Genomic DNA, 24,718 nt, shown 5'->3' on the forward strand with positions numbered 1-24,718 from the left:
CAGTTTCCGTTGGGATGGTGTAAGCCCCTGATGAGTAGGCTTGTTATTGCAGGCCCGAAAAAGCTTCTTCGTCTGCTTCGATCGGCATCTTTTGCCTTCTTCACTGTGGTGAGCTGTTGAAGACCTCCCACATCAGCCCATCGATGTCAGGCATACCACTCCAGCCTTGAAAGTCGCCCTGCAGGAGATCATCGAACAGATTGAAGTGGTAAGAAGTATCTTCCGGCTGGTATTCTTGAGGAGGAGCTAAGGCTCCGGGTATTTGATCAGAGTTGCGGTACCTCGGGGGAATGCCATCATATTCTGCCAATTGATGGTGTTGCGCAGATAACGAGCTCTGCATGCCTCCAGCTCGCGACTGCGTTCTGTCGGTTTCAGTGTACAATTCGGCAGTCGATTGGGTTCTCAGAAGCCGTTCTATTGTCACACGGGATAGCTCGTCAATGCAATCCCGTGCCCGAGTAGCCTCGCTCCAGTGCTCCCCGATGCTACTAAGTATATTCTGTGCCATGGTGAGACTCGACATGAGTTCATCGACGCGCACCTTCGTTGTAGTTCTCGGTAGCTTCCAGATACAGTAGAGTAATACAAGCGCCCCAAGGAATACCGAGTGAACAAGGAGTCGGCTGTAAAGCAGGCTTCCCGTTCTGTATATGTCACCAAAGGTTTGCAGGAGATCTACCGCCTGATGAAAACACAGATCGAGCGTCTCTTCCGATGGGCTTGGAATTGCAGGGCTTGGTCGCAGTAGCAATACCATTGTTTCGTGATATCTGGTCTTACAGAGTTTGGCCATCACGTCTCCTCCACTAGTTACTTCTTGCGGGATTGTCGATTTCCAGTCTTTGAGTGTTTTTATCATATAACGCTGCCACGTAAAGATATCCCGCACCGGGGGATAGGCATACCTCGGTACGTCACGTTGAATGCTGTGCATGACATATTTTATCTCTGAGTTCATCTTGGCTAACTTGAAGAGATGGATCGAGTGCGACATGTGTGACGGTGACTCTTGTGATTCATTGCGATTGGGGTCAGGATTGACAAGGCCCGTGTCCGGTATGTCCAGCGGAAACTATGACCTGATTAATATCTCCTCACGCGCTGTAAAACATTGCTCTTACTCTCATCTCACAAGCCTCATCTCTGATACCTATTGGACGCCCCATCATGGTACAAATGGCTCTATCGAGCGTATATACCACCCAAAAGATACGGGTCCGTATCTCCTGATCAAGCAACGATATTCCAAGAGAAGGGGATGCGCGGACGTCGCGTTGTAACCCTAAGTCTATCACACTAGCGAGACACTGGTAGTTCAGGTTCCATATGTTGACATTAGTAGAGGGGTTATGCAACGCATAAACCATAAGAAGTAGCATGCATTGCAGAGCAGTAACCGAGTCATATGAACAGACCTGCTCAACATACTTCATGGCTGACGCATAGTATCCCTCAACGGGAAGATGCACCTTACATTCACGAGACAAATACAGGGCTGAGATGGATAGCACCATGTAAACCTGAAACAAGTCCAAGGGGTTCTCGTTGTGGGATGCATATACCCGCTCAATCACAGACATGTGGGTCGGCTCATGCAGGAACGGGTAGATTAGATGTACCGTTCGGAAGTACTTCCTTGACAGTTCCATGGCGCTTTTTTTTCGAGTTGGCAGCAGGGTAAGGTTACTCAGTAGTTCACTTGAAAGGCTAGTTGACTCCGCCGTGGCCTTTTTGACGCCTCTGGCTTTAGATCGCCGCCCAGCGCTGGAGAATATACGGTTCGCAAAGAAGTACCCGCTGGATGGCCCAATGTATCGAGGACCTTCACCAGAGGACAACGACACCAGTCCAATCTCATGCGCCGGTTGATGCCCAGAATTGTTTCCCGGCACATGATGTTGTGGATGCTGTTCCGACAGTGAATTGAAGGTATTCTCTTCATTGCATGAAACGGCTTGGGCCTCTCTTCTAAACTCCCGAGAGGATTGGTGCACATTAGTGGTCGGATCATCCTCGTGCTGTGTATCGACAGAGAGCATAGTGCTATCATGATCTACTGCGTTATCTGGGACGTTATTGCGAGGTTCAAGTCCTAGATCCACATTCGCGCAGTTTTCCTTGACAATCGACTCGAGCCATCGGATCCGATTTTCCATGTTCGAAATATATCTCCGCGTGACCTCCTGTTTTCCATCATTCACACATGATACCCCTGCCTTCAAGCAGGAGCTACATGATGGCTCATTCCCATCACACTGCAAAGCGGGACACCGTGAGCGCAATTCAACGAGCGGATGATCTGGCTACTTACGCGAATCTTTCTTCGTTGGCATCGCCTACACGCCGCTCTATTCCGATTTCGACGCGGTGAGTCCATGTTGGCATATGGCCATCCGAGTGGGGACCAAAAGGACTGGTTTGGGATAACAGAGGCTCTATCACTGGATAAATGGAATGGACTGGGGTGTTGTTGCCGCGTCTTTCTCGCTTTGCCACGTGATCATCCTTCTTGGCGGTCTGTAAATCTGGGGTACAACTAGTTCAAAAGGTGATATGTAATTGCCAGGTTATGATTGATCTGATTGGCGAACCGATGCAAGCTGACCGGTGAAGAAATATCTCTTGCTTTCTCAACGCTACCAAACGGTAATGTGTGGCGCGGGGAGTGTCCGACCGCCAAACGGAGTCCCTCCGTCACTCGTATCATGTGACTACGTCAGTAGTGCCTGATATATCAGGCGGACAATATGTGCCTCGCTGATCTATCAGTAGACTTGGCTCCTGAAAATGAGAATATACACTCCGTAAAGTAAGACTTTTCTAAGAAGCATTATAGCAAGCATTATATCACAGATGTCTTCTTTTGTAGGCGTTCCTACCTGATGGCTCTAGTATTATAATTGAAGTTGAGTCTCTAGTACTTATGACTGAAAACCCATACTCTGTCAAGACATATAATAACTCCTCAACATTCAATTGCGAAAATATTCATCCCTAACCCAACACCGGAAAATCACACATATACTCATCCTCCTCGTCAACCTCAAAGTCAAATCTCACCAGGTCCTCCTTGTACGGAAACATATATTTCGATGTTACACTGCCACAATATCAAGGTTAGCCCCGGCAATTTCGACCAGCGGACATAGTATCCATCTACTTACTCATGATGCTCCTTACTAGCCTGGTATTCTGCTAGTGCAGCCAGGTTCTCATGGTAGCTTACTAGAGCGATCTGGAATCCCTTGCTGCGGTCTATGGGGTCGGTCACACTGGGACCGCCCACGAGGAGGCGTCCGAATTTCACACAGGGTAGGTTCTTGAGCTTTTTGAGTTCTGTCACGAAGCGTTGCTTGTGCTCCTCGGTTACTTCGGGACGGAACCTAAAGAGGACTGGTTGGTAGTGGGTTAGTTGAAGATCATAGACTCTGTAATAGTTGTGTTAACATACCGATATGGACGAGAGTCATTGTGGGAAGAGTCTATGGTAGAGACTGGATAAGTAATACAAACAGAGATATGCTCTTACAAGAATATTCGAAGTTATAAAGAGAACAATGAAGATATGTAGCTATGAATCTTCCTGCTCGTGTATTCTGGATTGGGTCAAGTTGACCCGCGGCTATTCAACCATCAGCGGATGTCTTCCGTACATTTCGGGGATATGCCGCTCAGGGTACGATTCGACAACAGACGGGACTGGCAGGTTTTATGGGGAAACATAATGTATATAGCATCAATCTTTTGTTGAGCTAACAAGAGCATGCGCAAAGATCGATCTATTTTCCAAATCACACATCATAGCCCGTACAGATACAACGTGCAGCTTGGGCCGTACTAGCCTGCTAAATCAAACAGAGAACTTGGAGTATGATAACTATTTACACTCTCCCTGTAGAAGAAGTAATACCACCATCCACCACCAGCTCCTGCCCAGTGATATACCGTGCCTCATCCGATGCCAGAAACACCGTAGCATTAGCCACATCCCAAGCATTCCCCATGCGCCCCATTGGCACCTGCTCATCGCGCGTCTTCATATATGCCGCCTCATCACCCCCAGGCGCATACCGCTTCGCAAGCTCCCGAGTATACGGCGTATAAATCAACCCCGGAACAACCGTATTCAACCTCACTCCCTTCCCAGCATATATCACCGCAGTGGCCTTTGTAAACTGCATAATGGCTGCTTTCGTAGCCGAATATGCAACCTGCGGCTTCCCGATATACCGCAGCCCGGCAATACTCGACACGTTGATTACTGTACCGCCCGTCTCCTGCTTCTCCATGATAGGAAGCACGTAATGACTCGTCAGATAAACACTTTTCAGATTCAGATCGACTTGTTGATCCCACGTTTCCTCGCTCAATTCGGCGGGACCACCTGGTTCTGATTTCCCCACGTTGTTGATTAAGATGTCGATGCGCCCGTGGCGTTGCATGCAACTATCCACGAGGGCCTTGACGGAGGTGGAATCAGTGACGTTAGTTTCTTGGACTTCGCATTTTCCGCCCTCTTTCTCAATTCGGGCTTTGGTTCTTTCGGCACTGGATAATGAACGGTTGCCGCCGAAGATGATCGCACCTTGTTGGGAGAGCTTCATGGCGATGGCGGCGCCGATGCCCCAGCCCTCGTCGGTGGTCTGGCCGAGGCCGGTAATAAGCGCGACTTTGCCGTCGAGTCGAAGCATTATGAAGAACCAATTGAAGAAGTCGGTAGATATGGAAGGCAATGATAATTGGGACTGGGTTATAGCACTTTTTATCGCAACTTGTATGGAGATATCAGCGGGAGTCTGCTAGTCTTGGACTAGCAGTCGGTCTTACCCCTCATCATGGGGAGCGGACCATCTCCGACGCTCCATCGGCCCCGCGCGGCGCCCTTCCGTCGAGCCTCTTGCTGGTAAGGCCATCAATTGCAGAGATGATGGCTATTTTAGAATTACCTCTTCAGCGAGCAAAAAATACCAGCTGGTCTAGTACAATATATTGAAGGTTAGTAATGTTAGCGGTGTAAGTACCTATTTTACCTTTCAGGCAGCCACCTATGCTAGGTAAAGCACTCTGATTAGGTGAGCTGTGACGGTTTGCTTCCTTGCGCGCAGCCTCTCAATACCCAGTTAGAGTTGCCACATCTCTGACGAAGCTTAATGTATCTTTGGAATGAGTATCACTTTAATAATGCACCTTAACGTCATACCTCATGCCTACACGGTCCTTGGTCAGGTCACATAGATCTCTGGACATAACGCGCAGTTGACAGTCCTGACCGACCCTCGATAATCTCATACAATTTTGTTTCTCTCGGCCTTTGATTAACTACGAGATATCATCCGATTTCTCACCGAGTGCGTAGTCAGAATAGCAAACCTCTTAATTCCACGGCTCCTTCATGTAAATACCTGCCTTCCATCTCACCCCCTGCCATCTTCTAGAGACTCGTCATTATCACGATTTCATACTATAGATCAGCAACAACCAAGATGTCCATGTCTACACCGATCCCTGTTACCCTCAACAACCCTTCTAGCCCTCAAACCCGCGAAGACATCATCAATGCCCTCAATCGTGCCATCCTCGGCCTCGATACAGCCGACAGCCGACTCTTCGACTCTGCCTTGTTCCCTGATTCAACCTTCGACCTTCATGTTACCGTCATGAGTAGTCTGCCCAATATCCACAAAGACTCCTACGACAATATATCAAAGATGGATACCACCCACATCCTCAGCAATATTCGTGTTACCATGGTCGAGGGAGACGATAACAGAGCCAAGGTTACGGCGTCAGCGCTCGCGCAGCATTATCGCCCCGGGGAGGGAAACGTACATGATACGTCGAGATTGTTGGGTGGGGGGTTGTACTACTGTGATATTGATAAAGATGTAACCGGTGATGGGTTATGGAAACTTAGGAACTGGGTGGTGAAGCTTACTTGGACGGAAGGGGATTGGGGGGTATTCAAGGGGTAATACATGAGGCGGTGTTGGAAGAACGAGGAGAGTATGAGAGGCGAGTGTATTATTGCATGTTTGGGACAGCTGCCACACTGGGTAAGCGGAATAAATTTTGATGGCTGTGCTTGTATCCTGCTACCGTAATATGAGAAAGCCATGTGCCAGGTTACTATAAACTGTGGATACATCTGCTTTGATTTGAGTGCTTTGAGTGCTATACCAAATAATGTACGAGATGCATGAATCAAGGCTAAACTGTAAAGTTTTCCTTGCCGTGCCAAGAAACAAGGGGATGCTAAAAAATTGTGCTCATGCCCCCACATTCCTTGAAATAGCCTCCTACATTTCTTTGATCTTATCATTTGTGGCCATCCTTTCTATAAGAGGAACCGATCGACCATTTTTACATATGGCTGACGTGAGGACGGTGGTATCAATCCCGAGATCCGTTATGCAAACCGGGTGAAGAAAAGTTACATTGGTGTATTGATATCCAATGGGTTTCTGCAATACACGCCAAGATGTACGGAGTAGTGATCGTCATCTCAACGTTGATTCGATAAATTCCAGATCCTTCCATACATGGAAAACACGCCTCGTATTCTAGGGTCGATCATCAAGTCTTGGAGGGTCGGCTAACGGCATATGATCCCGGAAACGCTACCACTGGATTGGTGCGATTGAGTTTATTACCTGATTTCCAAGGGAATCGGAGCAGCTTGTACTAGAGGTATGATATTTCAAAAAGGGCATTTTTACGAGGCCCGCAAGTCCATTGCCCAAAGCAGAAGCGTGGTCAAGGGTGTCGATTTATGCCACAATTAGAATAATACTATAGTAGCAGTATCTTGCGCGATGCATTTGCAGAAGACAATTATACAGGTAAATGAATAATAGTTGACCTTATTGATTGCATCACCCTCAAAGTCAAAGACACACTCTAAAGCTTAGATTGAAACTCCTGAGCTCCCGGAAAGCTCATCTCTCCATTTCCCGTAAACTCCGGGACCGCCTTAATGATTCCCATCCATCTGTCAGGGGACAGCATTGGAGCCGTGATGTAGGGCTCAATCTGCAAGTCATCAAGATGCTCATCCAGACGGCGATAAACCGCATCGAGCGCGTCACACTCCTTCTGGAACTGGGCGTCCCTACTAATCCCGAGATGCTCTGAAAACCAGGCAGGATCTGATTTCATAGCTCCCGCCTCGTATAGAGCCAGCAAATCAGGGTCAACGGATGCTTCAACTGCAGCCTCATACGCCATGCGTTGTCCGATCGCTATGACCATAGGCCGAAGATGGGGAAGTATTTGCTTGCTGTACTCGTCACTGCGGTGGTTGCCGATCTTCTTCAGTTTTCTCCGCAGCTCGGAAAGGATGCCCGCCTCATGCTGTGCAAGTAGACAGTCAGGCTTTGTGGGCCCGGGAATGGAATATCGACCAAGTAGAAGCTCAGTGGCGAGGCCTACCAGATGTCAGTGATATGTTTCATTTGCTCAGAAGCAAAGATAGGGATACGCACGAATTGAGAGAACCAAAACCTCTCCCTCTGCAATTCCGGTAGCCCGGGTCAGAACCTACAATGTGAGTCTTTATCCAGACTTGATGTGTACGGATCATTCAACTCACCTCAAACGTGGCCATCTGGTTATGCGGGTATACTCCTTGTGCACCACTTCGCTCAATAAGGTTTGCTAGACTCCATTGCCCATTCTGTAAGAAGACCGCCTTGATGATGACCCCCAGACCATGTTTTGCTCCAGGGTGAAGTGATTTGTCTGTGCTGTAGAGGTGTGTAAGCCAGTCGCTAAACGTTTCCATGACAGCGATCTGTGCAAGGGAGTGCAAGATTGGGAGCTGCTGTGTTCTGAACGAAATAATAGGGACGCGTTCTCCGTGCACACCTGCTTGGACAGTCCGGCGTTGGCTGTATTTGCCGACGCAATATGCGGCACATTTCAGAAAGGGAATGATCCACAAGCTTAGAGCAAGGGCTCCGGTACCCAGACGGTGTATGGCTGATAGATACTGGGCGCGCATGTCGGCAGGCATCGCGAGTTCACCCAACATTGCATTTGCTGGAAGATGGACATTGTCGAAAGAGGTCAAGCTATGGTCGAGCACCCTTCCTCCATTGATTGGTGGGAGAAGCCTGGATCGGGTTCTTTAAGTCATAGCGTGTTACATGAGATAATATCAATACTTACCATGAATGAACACCCTTGTTCATCTCCATTCCATTGTTTATCGGGACGACAAAGGTCCGAATACCACGGTCCTCTTCATCCACTATCAACCGTGCACACACAATGGCTACTCGCCGAATGCCCTTTATTGGCATTGATGGTGGCATAAACCTGTATTATTAGCATTTTGTAAGGTTGGGAATGGATTTTGTGTCACTAGTACTTTACTGCCTCAGGTGTAGGCGTATTGAGGATGAAGCTGCCATCACGCTGCAGGGTTGCCGTGGTCTCCAGATTCCGGGAATCGCAGCCATGGCCGACTTCATTCAGCATGAACGGTGCACTATTCAGTGTCAATGGTTTTGCAAAATTTCTCATGAGAGAGTACTTACGAGATATCAAAGTTCAATATCTCTTTCATCAGCGGATGGAGATCGGGTCTCTTGAGGGCAAAAGGTGCCACTGTACCGGCCACCAGATTAAGTTGAATCGTTACCAATATGTGGGCAACGGCATCTCGAACAATAATTCCATCTTTGTGGACGGCCCAGAACTTGGGGGTCATATGAAGGCAATCCTCGAGGGTCACGCCTGGTGTTGTTAGATCTACTGTTACGGCCATGCAATATACTGACCATGTAGTTGACCGATTGCTCTGGCTCGGTGATATGATCGTTCTAGCTCTTCGATACGAGGACCATCCTCATAATGATGCTCGAAGATTTTGGAGGAGAGGAGGTTAAGCGTAGACGAGTTGGATGAAAGGTGGGACTGCATTGTGCCAATTGAAGTAGTGCAAAACAACCGCTACGGGATAATCCTTATTGTGCTACGTAGTACCAGGCAAGGGAATCAATAGAACCTCTTTATATACCTTCTACACCTACCGCCTGCCCAAATACTAATCCACGTATAACACTTAATGTAAGAAGAAAACAAGGTTTTGTGTGATTTCCGTCTTCGTCAATTTCTGCATACCTTAGTCAAAGTCAAATGGAACGGTTGACTTCGTAAGGACGAGTTTTAGACGATAGTTAGCCATTTGCGCGAAGGCTCATATGCTGATGGTGGTGTTCCAAATGGGGAAAAATCCTTGGCTTTATCAGTGGAGCCCTGAATGCCGACAGCCTGTTGACCTTGCAGATTCTTCCCATTTGTCGAGAGGTGGTGAAAATCTTCACATCATTACCCCCAAAAGAACTAGTATTGCGCGTTATGATGTAATAATCGGGGAACAAACTAAGTTTTATCAATGAACGTTCAGAGAAGTCATCTGCAGCTTTGAACAGTGAATGATGCAGCCTTTCTCGTTTGGGGTAAATCAATGTGCGCATGACCGTCAGGCCTCCACATCAGATATGTGCACTGAGGCAAGATACCAGATCGCTACTCTCATTGGGCTCTATATTATGTTGGAATTCTTGATATGCAGCCCAATCGGCAATTTCTTCCTGACCAATAGCGAGAGCTGCCGAGGGCCGCAGTTCTCGGTGGAACAGTATGCATCTACGTACTGCCCGATTTCGAGGCATATGCTGTACACCATTCGTCTTGAGACACAAGGTCAGTGTGGAGTGTGACGGATACATCTTCTAGTAGTATATAGAAGGCCTCTCACCCTCTCTGCGCTGATCATCTTAGGGGAGGTTTCTTAGCTTCATTGACACTTGTCCTGCACGCATTTCGTATACATCAGGAGAATACACTTTCTGCCATTCCCTAACCAGCCAAGTAGAGGACTACTATGACAAAAACGTAAGCTCTCGTTTTATTGTCTCGATTCATAAAATATATCAAATGACGAGCATAATGAGTGCGATCAACAGGCCCACGGGTAAATTCTTTCATTCCTTGACCAAGTGCATAGCCCCCGTGGATCCAACAGTAATGCAGAATTCTTCGACTTTCTTTCAGCCGTAAACCCCTAGTTTGTCTTTGGAATATGGAAGGCCCATTTTTTGGCAACTGGCCATCCTTCGGATTCAAAGGCAGCAGCATTGCTACTCATCTTCAAAGTTTTCCGTTCCCGTACATCTGTGGGTAAATACTCGTTAGTGGGTGGGGAAAAGAAGCATCTCCCTGGATGGGGAAACATGTTTGTAGGTCTTTCGTATAGAATCGTGTTCGCTTCCCGGCATCATAATGTTGGAGCTACTAATGTCTGACTGGAGTTGGCCGAAATGACCTACCGAGGTGTTAGTTCTGCTGCCATGATCTATGGTGACTGCCCCGTGGTCGATTGTCTTCGGTAAAAGACAACACTATTGCTGGTGCTCAGTGGTCTCTAAAACAAGACGATGTCGGGGTGTTATACTTTTATCTTACCAGGAAATGAAGAGTGAGAGCCTGGAGGATAGATGGCTTCTCTTCCGACCAGTAGGGCTGGAGGCCCGCATCGCACTAGTTCATCTGTCGCTTTACAACCAGAATGATCTAACCCTGTTTTTTCTCTTCTCTTTGCCTTCTAAGAGATACTCCCTTGACTAGTCCAAGGTCTCTATTTTTTTCAGGACCATTTAGGCGCTTTTGTAAAATAAGAAGGTAGGGGGGGCGGCAATTTCCTCTCAAGACATGCCCTCGTCATAGATTTGCTGTATTAGGGCGGACACTTTGGATCTGCACATATTGGTCCACCTGAAAAGTAGCACTTCCCGAATCAATCGAGTGCAGGCTTTGATCGATGCAAGGCTTGGCGCTCCTGGCGTCTAGTACCATGCTGGCTCGATGCATGAGGCCTATTTGGTAAGCATCCGTATTGCATCATTTAGGCCGCCCTTTGAGAATGACTTGTTGGAAAGAGCTAGCGACAGTAGAGGAGAACAGAACAATATGTGCTGAACTTCGTCGCGTCAACGGTCAGATTGGCCAAGTGATGTATATATTAACTAAACCAACTGAGTCTTCGCTAGATGATTTCCGATTTCGTAATATTGTGCTGGTAGCACGGGTTGGGATTTGCTAGCTTCCCGAAAATGCCACCAATTTGGACGTACGTCCTCTCGTTCCACATCCGAATGGACAATACTTTATGCCTTGCAAGTCCCACAGATATACTAGTAGGTTCTTGAAAGGCATTAGTGCTCTAGCCTTTCAGAAGGACTGAGGCCAGCTAGCTACCCTTGGTCTTCCCAACTACACTGCTTTGAAGACTCGAGTGCATCCTTCGATTTGGCCGCTCGCGCTTGGGATCAAAAGACTGCACTTAAAGATTATCTTTACCTTTGCCGAACTGAGCCAGGATTCCTAGTCCATGTGGTAAACTTCTGTTTTTACAGTCGTCTCGAGCCTGTACCCGACGATCGTGGACGGATGCTGCCTCTGACGACTGATAAGTACATCTCCATCTGCGTTGTTGAAGCAGTCTACAATGTAGTGGCTGGGGCTGCTATTTGGGGGTTCATCTACCATCTTCTACAGAGCCTCATGGAAAGGCCAACCGATCGAGCGTACAAAATCCTCCTACTGCAGGAACTAGCCAATGTGATGTCCTTCGAATACAAGCGGGTTCAATCGCGGTTCAAGCGTTACGTCCAGGTGGGATCAGGATCAGGACACTTCAAACGAGTCCCTGGTGTCTATGGCAATGGCGTAGCACGGGTGACGATGAAGACCAAACCAGACACCTTGACTCGCTCGAATCCGCGACACCATTATATGCTTCGCCTGTGCCAAACTGAGACAACCCCACCAAAGGCAGTGGACTGGGTCAAGAAGCTTCATGGCCTCCAAAGAACCGAACCGGTCGAAATGGAACAGACAACCGAGCTTGAGTATGATGCTTTCAGCGATCTGGCGGTAACTGCTGCCTTTGCTCAGTCTGTTTCTGCTTCTTTGGCACTGCCGCCCGCGACAACCAAAAAGGGGCAAATGTACCTGTCAAAATTCGGAAATCTGGACGCTGAGCTCGAACCTTTGAGAAGGGAGATTGACCTGTCCGGCTATGCAATCCCAATTGACGACCTACGCCAACCAGGAATGGCCCAAGGCGCTCTCGCTACTTTAGGCCAACTCGTCATTGAGAAGACTGGGGCGGACATAGGCTTCCTGTACCAGGATCTCAACGAGAGCTGTCTGTTTGAAATCAAGAACCAATATGAACAACAAAGAGATAAAGAGCAATCCGCTGCTGCTGTTGCGCCTGGCCTGTCAATTCCCGAACCCTCAAGTTCCGAGCTACAGATTACAGAGCGACGTCAAAAAGTCAAGACCCGACCGGCACATTCCTCTATCTATAACATTACCCCGACTACCGAGGCTCCGGAGAAGGACGATGCCCCTGAAGCCCCGATCTTGAAGGTCGTGCCTAGCACCTTTTAAGTTTCCTTCTCGACCATTTTCTCCAAATCCGATTCCAGAGGGTCGATTGCCTGGTCGGATTTCAAAGCTGCCATGGTTGACCTCGGATTCTCCGTGATCCCAAGATTCGGTTCCGTCTACACTTTCTCCCCGCCTCAGGAATATGCTGCCCAGAAAGCGATCACTTTGCACCGGCCCCGTAAGTCTCATATTGAGGGATATCGTCTTCTCATTCTCGGGAGACGCCTGGGGCGGCGGTATGGCTGGAACCAAAATTCTTTTAAGGTAGCCTTAAGTGCATAAGCTATCTAATTATTCTGGTCTTCTTCGTCCTCATGTAAGGGATCTGAAACAGATGGTGTTTATCTATCTCGTATTATTGCGAACAAGAATATGTTCTGACAACCGACTGTCCAAGTGTGCACAGCGCTCGACACATGTTCTCCAGAATGTTATTCGAGGAAAGTAAATTGGACAAAATGCGGACTCTGCCGCTAGATTCTACTTCATGCCCGCTTAATACTTAGATGTGTCTCTTTCTTTTTTCCGGGGACCATTGTATTATACTATCTGATATACAATTTTGCGCCACCTCTATGTAAATCTCAGACATTTATAAATCCCCACATCTCTTCACCTCCGTCACGGGTCCATCATATTGATGTCTTCCCTGAACCACATACATAACAAGACTCAGTAAAAACACCGCCACGAAGATCACCACACTCCAATTGAACGTTTCAGTTGTGACAGGTGTCGACTCAGGCCAAAACGACCAGAACAGGGCAAACAGTACATATAACAAGCCGATGATGTTGACCGTCAGACCATATCGTCCCAGACCCCAGCGCGCAGGGGGAAGTGTGTGCGGGTGGAAAAGCTTTCTCCATATCAGACAGCTCATTGAGATGGAGTATGAGAACATAAGAGCTGCTACGTTGAGGGAGACGATGGCGTTAAAGGCGGTCTCGGAGCCGATATTAATCAGGGCCAGTAGCGCGCTGATAATGCAGCTCAGGATGATGGAGTTAACTGGTAGTTTACGTTTTTCGTCGACTTTAGCGATCCAGTTTGAGAATGGGAGTCCACGGTCGCGAGCGAAGGAGAAGGTCTGTCGTGCTGTCGAGGCGTTGAAGAGAATGTTGCTTATGATGACGGGGATGAGAATGATCGCTGTTAGGCCGTTGACACCTGCTGTGTTGGTGGCCTGTTTGAAGACGTAAATGAAGGGGAAGCCGGTGTCGTCATTGAGTGAGTCTTCCACGGATGGCGTTGCAAAGAGCATCGTGATAAGCACAACTAATGCGAGGATAGCGTTGGCAAAGTAAGACCAGGTGATGGCGATGGGCACGTATCGGCCTGCATCTTTGATTTCCTCCGACATGTGGGCCGTTGCGTCGCAGCCTGTACATGTCAGTGCTAATCTTTGAACTAGTTGCGAGTATACCTACTGAGACAGCCATAAATGGCGGCAAGCTGGCCAACCATCACAGTAAGACCCATAGATGACCATCCACCGAAGTTCTCGAATTTTGTGAACACTGCTTCGGCGGGCTGTAGCGGAGCCAGAACCCAAAGTGTTACCACCACGACCAACCAGCAAAAAATGTGAGTTGCCAAAAGCACATTTTGCATCCGTGCCATGAATGTCGCACCGTATATGTTGAAGAAGAACGCAATGAGGATCATCGCAAACACAAACAATGTGCCTTGCCATCCGGTGGGGTCGTAGTCGGGGTCACGGACGCTAATCAGGCCCTGGATGATGGTTCCAGTTAAGAATGATCCCGATGCAGTCCCTGCCTGCCATGCCAGAACAGACATCCACCCGGTCACGTAGCTGAGGAATTTCTGGTAGCGTGGGGACGCAAACTCGGAGACCCAGTGGTATTGGCCTCCAGACGTAGGCGCCCTAGACGGTTAGCTGATGTGATCGTACGTGTGAAGGCGAGGCAATTTACATCGAGGCCATCTCAGATATAGAGACAATGATGAACCCAAATCCAATGGCACTCCAGACGTAGGTCCACAGCATGCCTGCCAACCCGCCATCTTGTAACCCTTCATAGTCCGACCTGCGAACACTTAGATCCTGAGCTGAGTAAGAGATTACCGGTCGCCATACAGCATGATGTATTCCCACGTAGACTGCAATACGGCCGAAAAACTGAGGGCTGCAAAAGACTGGATATTTCGCTGCGATCCCATCATTAGTCGGGTGTGATTACCTGGGCGCCAAATTTTTACCTTGAATTGCTGGGTCTTTCCCATCCGATCCATTTCCGTCACGTCGTAGCGTGTACCTTTGATGTCATCCTCCTGACTTGATGCATCGGCTTCTAGGGTGTGCGAGCCAGTAAGAGCGGGATCCTTGGCAGCATCCTGCTGCGTGCTATGTGTGGAGACCATCCTGCACTCTTAGGGGAGCCTGAAGCCAGGGAAAGAAACAATGGGACCACTAGAAAAGAAACACACGAGCGAGATCGAAAGATAGATTCCGCAAAAGATACGGCGCAGGAAAATCACGGTGGCCGAGTTCCCCTCACCTTATCAACATCCTGGGAGTCAACTTAGCTTCACATTAGTGGGTGCCCTAGCAAGAAACGGCCCGCCACCCGGCCCTGCACCAAGCATATTGGCTGCAGGGTGTACGCGGCACACAACAGTGAAACGCAGAATCTGATCCTTGCTGGCGCATTAGTTTACGGTCGCTCCGACGACTGAGCCGAGGGGTTGTCTCGCAGCTGGAAGACATCTTACCAGCCCATGTCCGACCAGAACTGCCCTTAGGCACTTCCGTTGGTCTGTGCCCTTGTTCCGCAATTCTCCACCTTTATTGACCTGATCAAGTGTCCGAGCGCATTTTACCTTTCCTCTAGCAGGACGATTATCCACTATGCAGATTGCAGAGAGTCAGGGATTGGTGGGAGCTGATCATTAGTGTGCACGTCGCAATTAAAAAATAAGAAGACCAATGGTCTAGTCTGGACTTTTCTTCTCAACACCAGCGGTAAAGTTAGGGAAGCGCTTGCGCAATGAACTCCTCTTGGCTTTCTTGGCGGGCCTTTTCAATTAAATGCTTATCTTCATTCTTATTGCTTGGCCTACCATTATTGAAATTCCATAATTCTCGCCAATAGAAAAACATGAGTATAGGATCACTAATCAGTCTTGAATATCACCCTCTGTAAATCAGAATGGCATCGTACATATCAAAGCTGATATGCGCCAATGCTGAATCTGTAGGTCCTTGATTCCGCATCTTTATTCATGCGGTAGTCTTATCAAACTATCCTATTCTGATTGAGGGTTTTTACGTATAGTATTCTCCTGGAAATGTGGGTAACGGCCAAGCTAGGACTTATCCCGAGATATTGGCCTTATATGTAGCGTCCTGCCCATTTACAACGGCCCAAAGATGGTGCTACCACCCAGAAGTTTGTATTTTATAGTATATTTTACAGCTTTGCAGGCCTATCTATCTTGATAATAGATTCTGTCTCCTTCCTAGTCCTCCGAACTATGTCCCCTGCCGGTAAAATTTCTTTTACCAAGCCAACCGCAGTGCCTGCAAACGTAGCTAGTCGCCCATTAGGTCCGTAACCTGAGTTCCCCTTCTTCAGAGCCTGTTGGTACAGTTCGTAATTTTGCTGCTCAGTCACCTTACCAGCCACAAAGTCTGTGTGCGTTTGATTCATAACCCCCCTAGGGGAATATTTGGGTGGCCACGACAGGAACCCACGTACCCGGTCATAGACAGCGGAGCGAATTGTATGGATCCCCCCATCACTAGCCTCGATGATAGCTTGCTGGTATCCTTTCGGTATGGGAACTTCAAGAGAGGCCAGGAACCGAGTTCCCATCACTACCGCCTCAGCACCTAAGGTAAGAGCGGCTGCCACTCCTCGACCATCTACCAGGCCACCTGCTGCAACAACTCTTGGTTTCAATGAACCATTCGCATTGATGGGAGCCTTGGCATCCAGATGATCAATGATTTCTGGCACCAAAGACACGATACTAGCAGAGTGCTGCAATCCGTGACCCCCGCCATCACTGCCCTGCACGACGAGGACGTCAGGCTGCAGCTTGGCTACAGCGTCAATTGCATCCTCCACACTCCCCACCTGTACCCAAATAGCCACACTGCCGCCAGTTTGGGTCCGGATCCCCTCCACCCAAGGAACCTGATCTGCAGCACTGTTAGGTGGCGCAAACAGCCACACAGCACATGGACGATATCTGACGATAAGTGGCAGTGCCTTATTGAGATCGGCTCCCCAGCTCAGGAACCCGACACCGACCGGTAAATTCGGGCCGTCATACAACTGGAGACGGTTCTGGTCGTGAGAGCCTTCCGCTGCCTGGTACTCTTTCACGAGCTGTTCGGCTTTCTGCAACTTGTCTTCCAAGTTTGACACATCATTTCCACCAGCAATAAATCCTATACCACCAGCTGCGGATACTGCGGTGGCTAGCTCTGGGCCGGCGATGTTGAGCATAGGAGCTTGTGCTATCACTGGTGCTTTTGTCCAAGGGTAGGTTGATTTGAATGTTGGCCTTTGATCCATAATGACGGCGATGGGTGAACGCGCAGTTCAAAACTTCAGGGTGGCTTCCAGTAGATCTAATCCAAGTTGAACGGTTATCGGTATAGCGAATTCCCTGTTGAAGGTGGTATGTGGCTGCTTGTAAAGGAATGCTGCTCCACGGTCCAACGGATTGATCGACGTCTTCCCCGCTTTCTTTCTTTCCTCTCCACCAGCCAAATTGCGAGAGACACCCGATAAACAAGGCACCAGTCAATCGGGTCCCTCCCGCCATACCCGCAGTATCCGCACTGCTGTGCCATTTTGACGTCATAATTCTAGACATATTACTGAAGACCGCATCTATTGACGAGTGAACCGGTCTTGTTTGAATTTAATTGACGATTGTCTGATCAGACAAAATATGTATTCGAAGACTTGAATATGCCGACATCCATCAATCTGGAGTAAATTCACAGATAGGCGCCTATCTGGGAACTAAGCTACTACGAATGCCTGTGTCGCATTGAATGGGCGCCTATTGTTAAGACAGACCTATTTCCAACCCAAGCAACTGTCCTGGATATTTGATGAGAAGATTGCTGAGTTGGCACTGAAAATTGATATAAGTTACTTTGAAAATTGTCTTTCTGTGGATTCTCAAGCTGATGTTTTGTATTTCTACCTTCATCGCTAGCATTGTTGAGATGGCTTCCGGAGTGCTAGCCAGATGCATACTCACTGTGCCGGAGGAATATTACCCAATATAGCTGGTTGGTTTCCCCATATGAGGCATCCTTCCGCGCTCCCCATGTCGGTCTCTAGTCATCATCGTCGATTACCCGAAAGACTGGGATCTTTGTAAACAGTAATCGAAAGATCTGTTCCTGATAAAGAGAAACTACTCCCTATTAGATGATTGAATCTTTATCCAGACCTCATAGACAGTTGTTTTACCTTATATCTTGTCTGATGAATGATCCAAATATACCCAGTTGGTCATTGCGAAAGGCACCTTTGCTGAAGAAAGAACATCCCGATGATAGCAACCTAGCTGCTTGATGTCCCGTCTAGCAATATCATGGGCCCTCTTCGACTACAGTTAAGCCAGGTCGGAGCTCCCCGGGTAACCCTGGTAGATCAACCTAACATCCCACCGGAACATTCAGCTACTGCCTCGATCAGGACTGGATATTTATCAAGTGACCACGGAATTATCCTGACTTTCTTTCTTTCAGAGTCTATAAAGGACCCTAGATTCGCTGTTGTTCTCATCTTGGAATTGTGCATCTTCAACTGTATGAGGGTCCACTTCTTCGAAAATGGCAACAAGCGCACACACTGACAAGTCTCAACTTCCTCAGTGGGAGGTGGGCAACGAACCCAAGTTCATTGCTGAAGTAGCTAAGCTGCTCAAGGACAGTAACGTACCTTGCATCTTAATCGGTCCGGCGTATCATCGAGTTCTCGGGATCCGTGGTGGAATTGAGGTAAGTCATTCCGGATCCCTCGAATGGATAACCACACTAATTTGACCTTAAGACTGTCAGTTTTGCCATTGACGGCAATTATCTCAAAAAGTCGCGAGAGGTCCTAGAGACAGCAGGGCTGTCACGTCAATGTAAAGACGAAGGTACCTGCTGTTATTCGCAGCCCAGCTTCCGGTTCAGGGTCCCAAAGCCCAATGACCTATTCCACATTGAGAGATTCCAGGATGGGGAAAAGCACCCTGAAATTGGGCATATCAGTCTCTACAAAAGGGAAAAGTGGCTGCCTCGGCTTTCTAGCATACCCGTCAGCCCGCCTGAGTCCGATGATCTAGACTATCTCTTGGCAAGTGATGAGCGGCTGCCCTTCGCGTGCGAGGAGCATCGTCGGGCGTGTCGCGATAATGATAAGGTCAATTCTACTGAGTGTGTCTGTGACAAGGAAGGTGAGAAATACACCTGTGGAAGATACCCCAAGTCACTTCCTGAGGTTATGATCCTCCGTCCTGCCCGTCTTGTCGAGACATGGGTGTCAGCTGAAGTCAACGAATGGCTTCTAGAGTACCACCGGGACATGGAACTCTGTGGAGACCAAGGGCGGTTCTGGGACGCCTTGTACTCTTTTCCAGAATATAGCCTCTGGAAGTTTGACAGCTTCAAGACTGAATTTCAGCTTTGGTGGGTGATGGTGCGTCTTACTGTTGGATACGTTCGGGGTCTATCTGTGCCACAATTGGACCCGGAAGGTTGCCGCGACAGGGACATCCCAGGAGAGGCATTCCCTAGAGGATTGTTCCCGGAAGAGGCCATGCGGAGAGTGTGTTTTCCAGGAGAGGGCGTCCCCCCAGGCTTCTTCCCGGGAAACATTCTTGAATTGGAGAACTTTGAGGATGAGGATTCCACGGAGGACTCGGATAGGACCTCTTCTGAAATGAAACCCCAGAAAAAGGCTACTGTTGCAGACATATCGTTCAGAAGACGAAAGCAATTGCGCATCATTCGGCAGGATATGCTGATTGATCTCGCTCTAAAACATATGATGCATCCTATCAAGGGTGTCAGTCCTGTCTAGTATAACCAGGAACCTGGTCTCTTAATCCATTTGTTTTGTTTTAATTGTGCAGGTCGGGGCTGTGCCAAATTTGTTTGATTCAGCTTCCATGATACTGAGATTCACCAGTCGGATGCTTAACAAAGCCTTAAGATACAAATTAAATGAACCCTCTATTGCTTTCTCGACATATAAATTTTAGGACAGTAGAGACCAAGCACAGGAGCGTAGAAATCTACCATTGTAGGGAACCAATATGATTTTAACTAAGCAAGCCTGTCTTGTGTAATGCTGAGTCATCTATGTCAATGCACAACTTGCCCCGGATCCCCGTCTCAAATCCAATCTTCCTCTTGACTCCTCCATTGTTTCTGTCTTCCGCGACGCTATTTCTCTTTTCCTATCTCGCATCCAACCCAACCTTTGATGCCGACCAGACTCATCTGGCGGTGCGCTCAACGCGTACCTCCCGATCTTGTCGGACCGCCATCTCTTATCGGAAAAGCTCGGAGCCTGCGACCCCCATCGGTCCCGTTTCAAACTGTCTACCCTGATGTTCGGACAGCACGAAGACGACCTACACCCTACCATCATATGTACCAACCCCTATACTCAAGTAGCTGTTCTCAATTACGTACTCTTTTTACCGAATCTTTACCACCAATCCTGATTCCTCCCGTCATCTTCACGGGACTGCTTCTTTCTCTATGGACTTGGAAATGCTTCTGGATTGTAGTCATGCAAGAGAAGCTACTCTATCTCACCTGGCTGCCACCATTTGCACGATCTGAAACGGTCTCCGACTACGAGGATCAATGTAGGCCAGTGCGCTGGCAAACACACCAAATTCGGAGCCGTGATGGAACAAAACTAGCAATATGCGAAGGTCGCATTCCTGTCAAAGCCACCTCGCCTGGAAGCATCCAAGAGTCGAAGAATCACAGTAAGAGGAAATTAGTGGTGATTTGCTACTTCCAGGGCAACGGCGGCTCGACTCCCATGAGATTGCCCCTTCTATCGCAGTTCCTGCGCGCAATCCACGCCTCTCCAAAATCTTCTGCTCCAGCATCTGAAGGGAAGGACTACGTGGCGGTGGCTCTCTCCTATCGTGGCTTCTGGACATCATCTGGTCGTCCTACCCAACACGGTATTGAACTTGACACTCAAGCTTTCCTCGACTGGGTTACAGAGACATATGCTGCCCCGGACACAGATTTGCAGGTCATTCTGTGGGGGCATAGTTTAGGAACGGCGATTGCGACCACCGGCCTCGCTACGTATCTTCCTCGGTCGCACACTGCAGATTCTCAAGAGCCGGCTTCTATTGCTGGTGTTATCCTTGAGGCACCTTCATCCAGTGTCAAGGATATGTTGATCAGCCTATATCCTCAGAAATGGTTGCCGTATCGATATCTGTGGCCGTTTTTGCGGAGCCATTGGGATAGTATCCTGGCTATGGAGCGGATGGCACGGTGGAGAGACAATCCCAAGAATATAAATGATCAAAGTGCGGATGGCGATGGTGACAAAGCTGTATTGCCACCAGTCCTAATATTGTCTGCCGAGAAAGACGAGGTCATTCCCCCGCATGCGGCAGATAATTTGGAACGAGAGGGCAGACGTCTTGGTTTGGATATCTCTCGGAAACATGTTCTCGGAGCTCTGCATACAGAGATTCCGGTCAAGCCGAGTGGTAGAGAAGCTATGGTGGACTTTGTTGCTCGATGTACATTCAGGCCTACCAAGGACAGGCACAATGTTACTTAGTACCTTAGGAAATTGGCCGGCCAATTGTCCTTGACATTATCCCGATCCATTGAAGTCGTGCCACTGGCTCCGATAGCCTTAGTTTTGTATGCCTCTACGTCACTGTAAAGCCGTTGAGTTGCTGGTTGAAGTAGACAAAAGATCTGGATGGAGATAAGATATTACAATACTATCTGGGGATTGAGATTTACCATCAAGCAAGGAAGTGAATCATCGCATATTTTTCGACAGCCAAAGAGGTCCGACGCAAAGATTTCAGAAGGTGACAAGATGGTGAGCAATTATATAAACTGGATTCAAATACTCGCTTCCACCCTTCTAAGCCGCACCATTACATAACTCACACTTCCAATACTAATGATCAAAAATCCTCCATTCGGAAAACACTATACGACGGCTGCTCATATGGATGAGCCCTACTCAACCAGTCAATATCCAATCATCTTCACTTTCACATCAGCGAACTTTAGCATACCTCTTCAACGCCTCCACAGCCCGCCGTGCAACATCCTCTCCCACACAGATCGTCTCAACCCGGACCTCCGGGGTCTCCTCCAAGGCCCCCACAGTCCCAATATGGGGGTTAGCAGCATCACCTGGGCGGAATTGGCCCGTTCCAGCAGTGGTCCAGCAACACTCGGTATACTTCCCACCGGGGTAGCGGCCAGCCCCGGCAGCAAATATGGCGGCTTTGCAGGCCGCAAGGCCGGTGGGGGGGACGTTGAATATTAGACGGAATTGAGTGGGAGACATGTTTGGGTTGAAGTAATTTTGGGGTAGAAGCAGTGGGATCCGCTACAGATGTTATCAGAGCAAGATGATGGGGGTGGCTCTCAGAGTGGAGAGGAGTCGTGATCGTGAGGCTGTGTCTGACTGTCTGTATTTGACCCCTCACGCTTGCCTAATGCGGAATGGTGGCATACACTGAAGGCATGAAAGGTTTACCAATCTGTTCAAATAACCGCTACTGAGTATAGACACTTTTAATGCTACAAGTTCAAGGGGTTTTCTTGAATTTTCCCCATGTTCATACACTCGATCTCGGGTTCTACATCCTGCTACCCTACCCTACAGATCCTGGTCTACCTCCCGTGGTATGTTGTAGATCCAATCTGCCGAGTGGCCCAAAGCTCTGGGCTGAAATCCCTTCCGCTAATACAAAGCCATTCAACAGACGTCGCTATTTAAACCATCTCAGTCCCCATCCGACGCAATCTAGGTCCATACCGACCCAACAGAAACGGGATCGGAACAGCCACCAGACAAATGAACGCCAAAAGCGTCGATCCCCTAGACGAGAAACCATTAGCAACTCCAAATCAACGGATTCATGCAGCCTATACATACCACCCATACCCCAACCTTCGATACAGCTGAAACCCAACAACCGAAAACACCGCCGCAACAATAAACCTCGCCACCACCGCAGCAGCAAGCGCACTAGCCGCATACTCCTCAAACGCATCGACCAGATACGACTGCACACAGATATACGCCGTGACCATGCCCAATCCCAGAATAGCAGCGCCCACGAGCGTCACAATCCAATGGACATGATATTCTGCAGTCCATCCAAAAATCAGTAGACCAATGGGCACGATCAGCATGCCGACTTGCATAAACGGTAGACGGAATTCAGGCATGCGCGTCGCCTTTCCGGTTTTCTGCTCGTAGCGGGCAGCGAAGTATCGGTATGATGGGTTGGAGTATTTCATGCAGAAGGCGACGCCGGCGAATGCGCCGAGGCCGGCGCCGAGGAAGGCTAGACCTGTGGTTCCGTGTGTCCATTTGTAGCTGTGGAGGTTGTATTTGGGTTGAGAGGCGAAGAGGAGGGTGATAGTTACCATGTGGAGGTAGAGGAGGCCAAATACTCTGAAATTTTTAATTAGTACTTGCCAGCCGCTCAGTGTGGGTTTCCAGTCACGTACAATGCTAGGTAGAGACTCATGAACGTGCATATCGGTGAAAAGAGGAGGAGTCGAAGAGGACGCAGAATAGACTGTCGGAAGACCTGAGATGCGTGTGAGCCCACTTCAACCCGGTACGTGACCCCTGGGTTCGCATTTTCCAGGGCTCTCTTCCGACGTTGCAGCAAGACCGGCGCATAAGTTTCCTTCTGGAAGAGAACAGCGAGGCTGGTAACGACACCAGCAGCTATAGCGACCACCCACATCATCCATCGCCAGCCATGGGTGCCGTACGCAATAAACCCACCAATAACACCTCCGAGAACCGGACCACATATAGGTCCCAGGCCATACACCGCTTGAGCTTTGCCTCGTTCCTCATGCGAAAACAGATCCCCGATGCTGCTGCCGCCAAGGCTGGGCCCTGCGGAGCCAGCCACACCCGCTAGAAAGCGTAGAACAACCAGTCCAGCCATGTTATATACCAATGCACAGCCAATGTTGAGCAGAGTGAAGATGGCAAAGCAAATGGTGTAGATTGGGCGACGGCCATATATTTCCGAGCATGGTGCCACGCCTAGAGGCCCTAGTGCGAGACCCACGAGGTAGAAGGCGATGGGGAGGGCTGGGGTATACGGGCTCGTTAAATGGAACTCGGTTGCGATGTCGAATACACCTAGAGTTAGGATTGTTGAAGCGATCGGGGATAGGGTCCCTTGAAGAGAGATCAGAAGCACGTTGAGCCATTTCCGGCTCCTTGGCCAGTTTCGAGGACACTCTGGGTCGTCTGGTCCATTCCAGTCCTGTCAGGTGTTAGTTGGAAATCCCTTGGATGGTTATTTTGACGGAGGAAATGCAGTACTCACAACAACGATGGCATCAGAGGTGGTGCTTCCAACGTCCGGGCTTCTCTCTATGGTTTCGAGGGGACTACTGCTACCGAAAGCAGATTGCTGTTTTTCATCTCTCTGGATCATTGTATTGTAGATGAGAGACTCGAGTCTGACGAAACACGCATTTTCAAGGGAGAAAAATTTTTTACAAGTACTTTGAGCGGCCTCACTTAAAAGGTATGCAGAAGTTAGAGAGCACTCCTGCCAACTAGCCATGGAGCATCCACCCCGCTTTGTGTGCAGAACTTGATCATTTGTACAGAGTAGTGCGCTGTGTTCTCGAAGCCTAACCTCCTAGATTATTATGCACGTTGCCAAGTGATATCGTTCCCTCCTAGGCAACGTCCCGTCTAAGAGAGGCATAGATACGCCACGATTACGACCGGGCCCATGATACATTGAGCAGGATGCCTCCCAGCGGATGTTTAATCCCACTCGAGACGGCCAGTAAAGCGTAGCCATCATCACTGACAAAGTTTAGTCGAGAATTTTCCTACGCCTAGAACCTCAGCACGAGCAAATTGAAGCACTCAGAAGCAAGCCGTGAGGGACTTTTTGGAGGACATTGCCTCTCAAGTCTGTACCGCATCAGGGGTAGATCCCAGTGAGGTTCTCTAACGGCTGCCAGGAGAATAAAATC

At 48.8% G+C, this 24,718-nt stretch overlaps 11 protein-coding genes across 11 annotated transcripts; 4 read left to right on the forward strand and 7 right to left on the reverse strand.

Annotated features, from left to right (window-relative positions):
- Positions 1-100: 100 nt before the first annotated feature.
- BO88DRAFT_444716 (uncharacterized protein) lies at positions 101-3,538 on the reverse strand (the record flags this gene model as incomplete). Its single annotated transcript, XM_025710138.1, has 8 exons — positions 3,455-3,538; positions 3,168-3,396; positions 3,021-3,103; positions 2,595-2,639; positions 2,344-2,444; positions 2,076-2,306; positions 1,125-2,021; positions 101-1,075 (listed from the first exon to the last, which is right to left on the reverse strand). Exons 1-8 carry the CDS (start codon positions 3,471-3,473, stop codon positions 101-103), a joined length of 2,580 nt encoding a protein of 859 aa, XP_025561775.1. The 5' UTR covers positions 3,474-3,538.
- A 346-nt stretch (positions 3,539-3,884) lies between these two features.
- BO88DRAFT_390921 (SDR family NAD(P)-dependent oxidoreductase) lies at positions 3,885-4,768 on the reverse strand (the record flags this gene model as incomplete). Its single annotated transcript, XM_025704978.1, has 1 exon — positions 3,885-4,768. Exon 1 carries the CDS (start codon positions 4,692-4,694, stop codon positions 3,885-3,887), a length of 810 nt encoding a protein of 269 aa, XP_025561776.1. The 5' UTR covers positions 4,695-4,768.
- Positions 4,769-5,486: 718 nt separating this feature from the next.
- BO88DRAFT_454876 (uncharacterized protein) lies at positions 5,487-5,975 on the forward strand (the record flags this gene model as incomplete). The annotated part of the gene is made up of 1 exon (XM_025710835.1): positions 5,487-5,975. One exon carries the CDS (start codon positions 5,487-5,489, stop codon positions 5,973-5,975), a length of 489 nt encoding a protein of 162 aa, XP_025561777.1.
- Positions 5,976-6,900: 925 nt separating this feature from the next.
- On the reverse strand, positions 6,901-8,925 carry BO88DRAFT_343166 (acyl-CoA oxidase; the record flags this gene model as incomplete). Its single annotated transcript, XM_025703173.1, has 7 exons — positions 6,901-7,427; positions 7,485-7,539; positions 7,592-8,114; positions 8,170-8,319; positions 8,372-8,491; positions 8,541-8,739; positions 8,784-8,925. The coding sequence occupies 7 exons, from the start codon at positions 8,923-8,925 to the stop codon at positions 6,901-6,903; spliced, it is 1,716 nt and encodes a 571-aa protein (XP_025561778.1).
- A 2,195-nt stretch (positions 8,926-11,120) lies between these two features.
- On the forward strand, positions 11,121-12,465 carry BO88DRAFT_454878 (uncharacterized protein; the record flags this gene model as incomplete). Its single annotated transcript, XM_025710836.1, has 2 exons — positions 11,121-11,137; positions 11,262-12,465. 2 exons carry the CDS (start codon positions 11,121-11,123, stop codon positions 12,463-12,465), a joined length of 1,221 nt encoding a protein of 406 aa, XP_025561779.1.
- A 525-nt stretch (positions 12,466-12,990) lies between these two features.
- Positions 12,991-14,913, reverse strand: BO88DRAFT_464849 (GABA permease). The gene is made up of 5 exons (XM_025711359.1): positions 14,692-14,913; positions 14,570-14,640; positions 14,406-14,519; positions 13,896-14,356; positions 12,991-13,848 (listed from the first exon to the last, which is right to left on the reverse strand). Exons 1-5 carry the CDS (start codon positions 14,851-14,853, stop codon positions 13,058-13,060), a joined length of 1,599 nt encoding a protein of 532 aa, XP_025561780.1. The 5' UTR covers positions 14,854-14,913; the 3' UTR covers positions 12,991-13,057.
- A 989-nt stretch (positions 14,914-15,902) lies between these two features.
- BO88DRAFT_464856 (nitronate monooxygenase) lies at positions 15,903-17,066 on the reverse strand (the record flags this gene model as incomplete). Its single annotated transcript, XM_025711360.1, has 1 exon — positions 15,903-17,066. The coding sequence occupies exon 1, from the start codon at positions 17,013-17,015 to the stop codon at positions 15,903-15,905; it is 1,113 nt and encodes a 370-aa protein (XP_025561781.1). The 5' UTR covers positions 17,016-17,066.
- Positions 17,067-18,295: 1,229 nt separating this feature from the next.
- On the forward strand, positions 18,296-19,532 carry BO88DRAFT_464859 (uncharacterized protein; the record flags this gene model as incomplete). The annotated part of the gene is made up of 2 exons (XM_025711361.1): positions 18,296-18,463; positions 18,516-19,532. The coding sequence occupies 2 exons, from the start codon at positions 18,296-18,298 to the stop codon at positions 19,530-19,532; spliced, it is 1,185 nt and encodes a 394-aa protein (XP_025561782.1).
- A 387-nt stretch (positions 19,533-19,919) lies between these two features.
- Positions 19,920-21,278, forward strand: BO88DRAFT_488958 (alpha/beta hydrolase; the record flags this gene model as incomplete). Its single annotated transcript, XM_025712657.1, has 1 exon — positions 19,920-21,278. The coding sequence occupies exon 1, from the start codon at positions 19,938-19,940 to the stop codon at positions 21,276-21,278; it is 1,341 nt and encodes a 446-aa protein (XP_025561783.1). The 5' UTR covers positions 19,920-19,937.
- Positions 21,279-21,580: 302 nt separating this feature from the next.
- Positions 21,581-22,031, reverse strand: BO88DRAFT_464860 (structural toxin protein RtxA; the record flags this gene model as incomplete). Its single annotated transcript, XM_025711362.1, has 2 exons — positions 21,581-21,694; positions 21,754-22,031. 2 exons carry the CDS (start codon positions 22,029-22,031, stop codon positions 21,640-21,642), a joined length of 333 nt encoding a protein of 110 aa, XP_025561784.1. The 3' UTR covers positions 21,581-21,639.
- Positions 22,032-22,462: 431 nt separating this feature from the next.
- Positions 22,463-24,162, reverse strand: BO88DRAFT_426646 (MFS transporter; the record flags this gene model as incomplete). Its single annotated transcript, XM_025708921.1, has 4 exons — positions 22,463-22,568; positions 22,626-23,150; positions 23,207-23,988; positions 24,052-24,162. The coding sequence occupies 4 exons, from the start codon at positions 24,160-24,162 to the stop codon at positions 22,463-22,465; spliced, it is 1,524 nt and encodes a 507-aa protein (XP_025561785.1).
- Between the last annotated feature and the right edge of the window lie 556 nt (positions 24,163-24,718).

This window comes from Aspergillus vadensis (assembly GCF_003184925.1).
Source record: "Aspergillus vadensis CBS 113365 unplaced genomic scaffold BO88scaffold_15, whole genome shotgun sequence".
In the NCBI taxonomy this organism is placed as follows: Eukaryota; Fungi; Ascomycota; class Eurotiomycetes; order Eurotiales; family Aspergillaceae; genus Aspergillus; species Aspergillus vadensis.

Bases quoted from the DNA above. Each gene is read 5' to 3' on its own strand.
- BO88DRAFT_464849 (XM_025711359.1), bottom strand. From the start codon at position 14,853: ATGGTCTCCACACATAGCACGCAGCAGGATGCTGCCAAGGATCCCGCT. The intron at 14,641-14,691 runs GTAAAAATTTGG...ATGGGATCGCAG, and splicing joins GAAAGACCCAGCAATTCAAG to CGAAATATCCAGTCTTTTGC. The intron at 13,849-13,895 runs GTAGGTATACTC...TGACATGTACAG, and splicing joins CGCCATTTATGGCTGTCTCA to GCTGCGACGCAACGGCCCAC.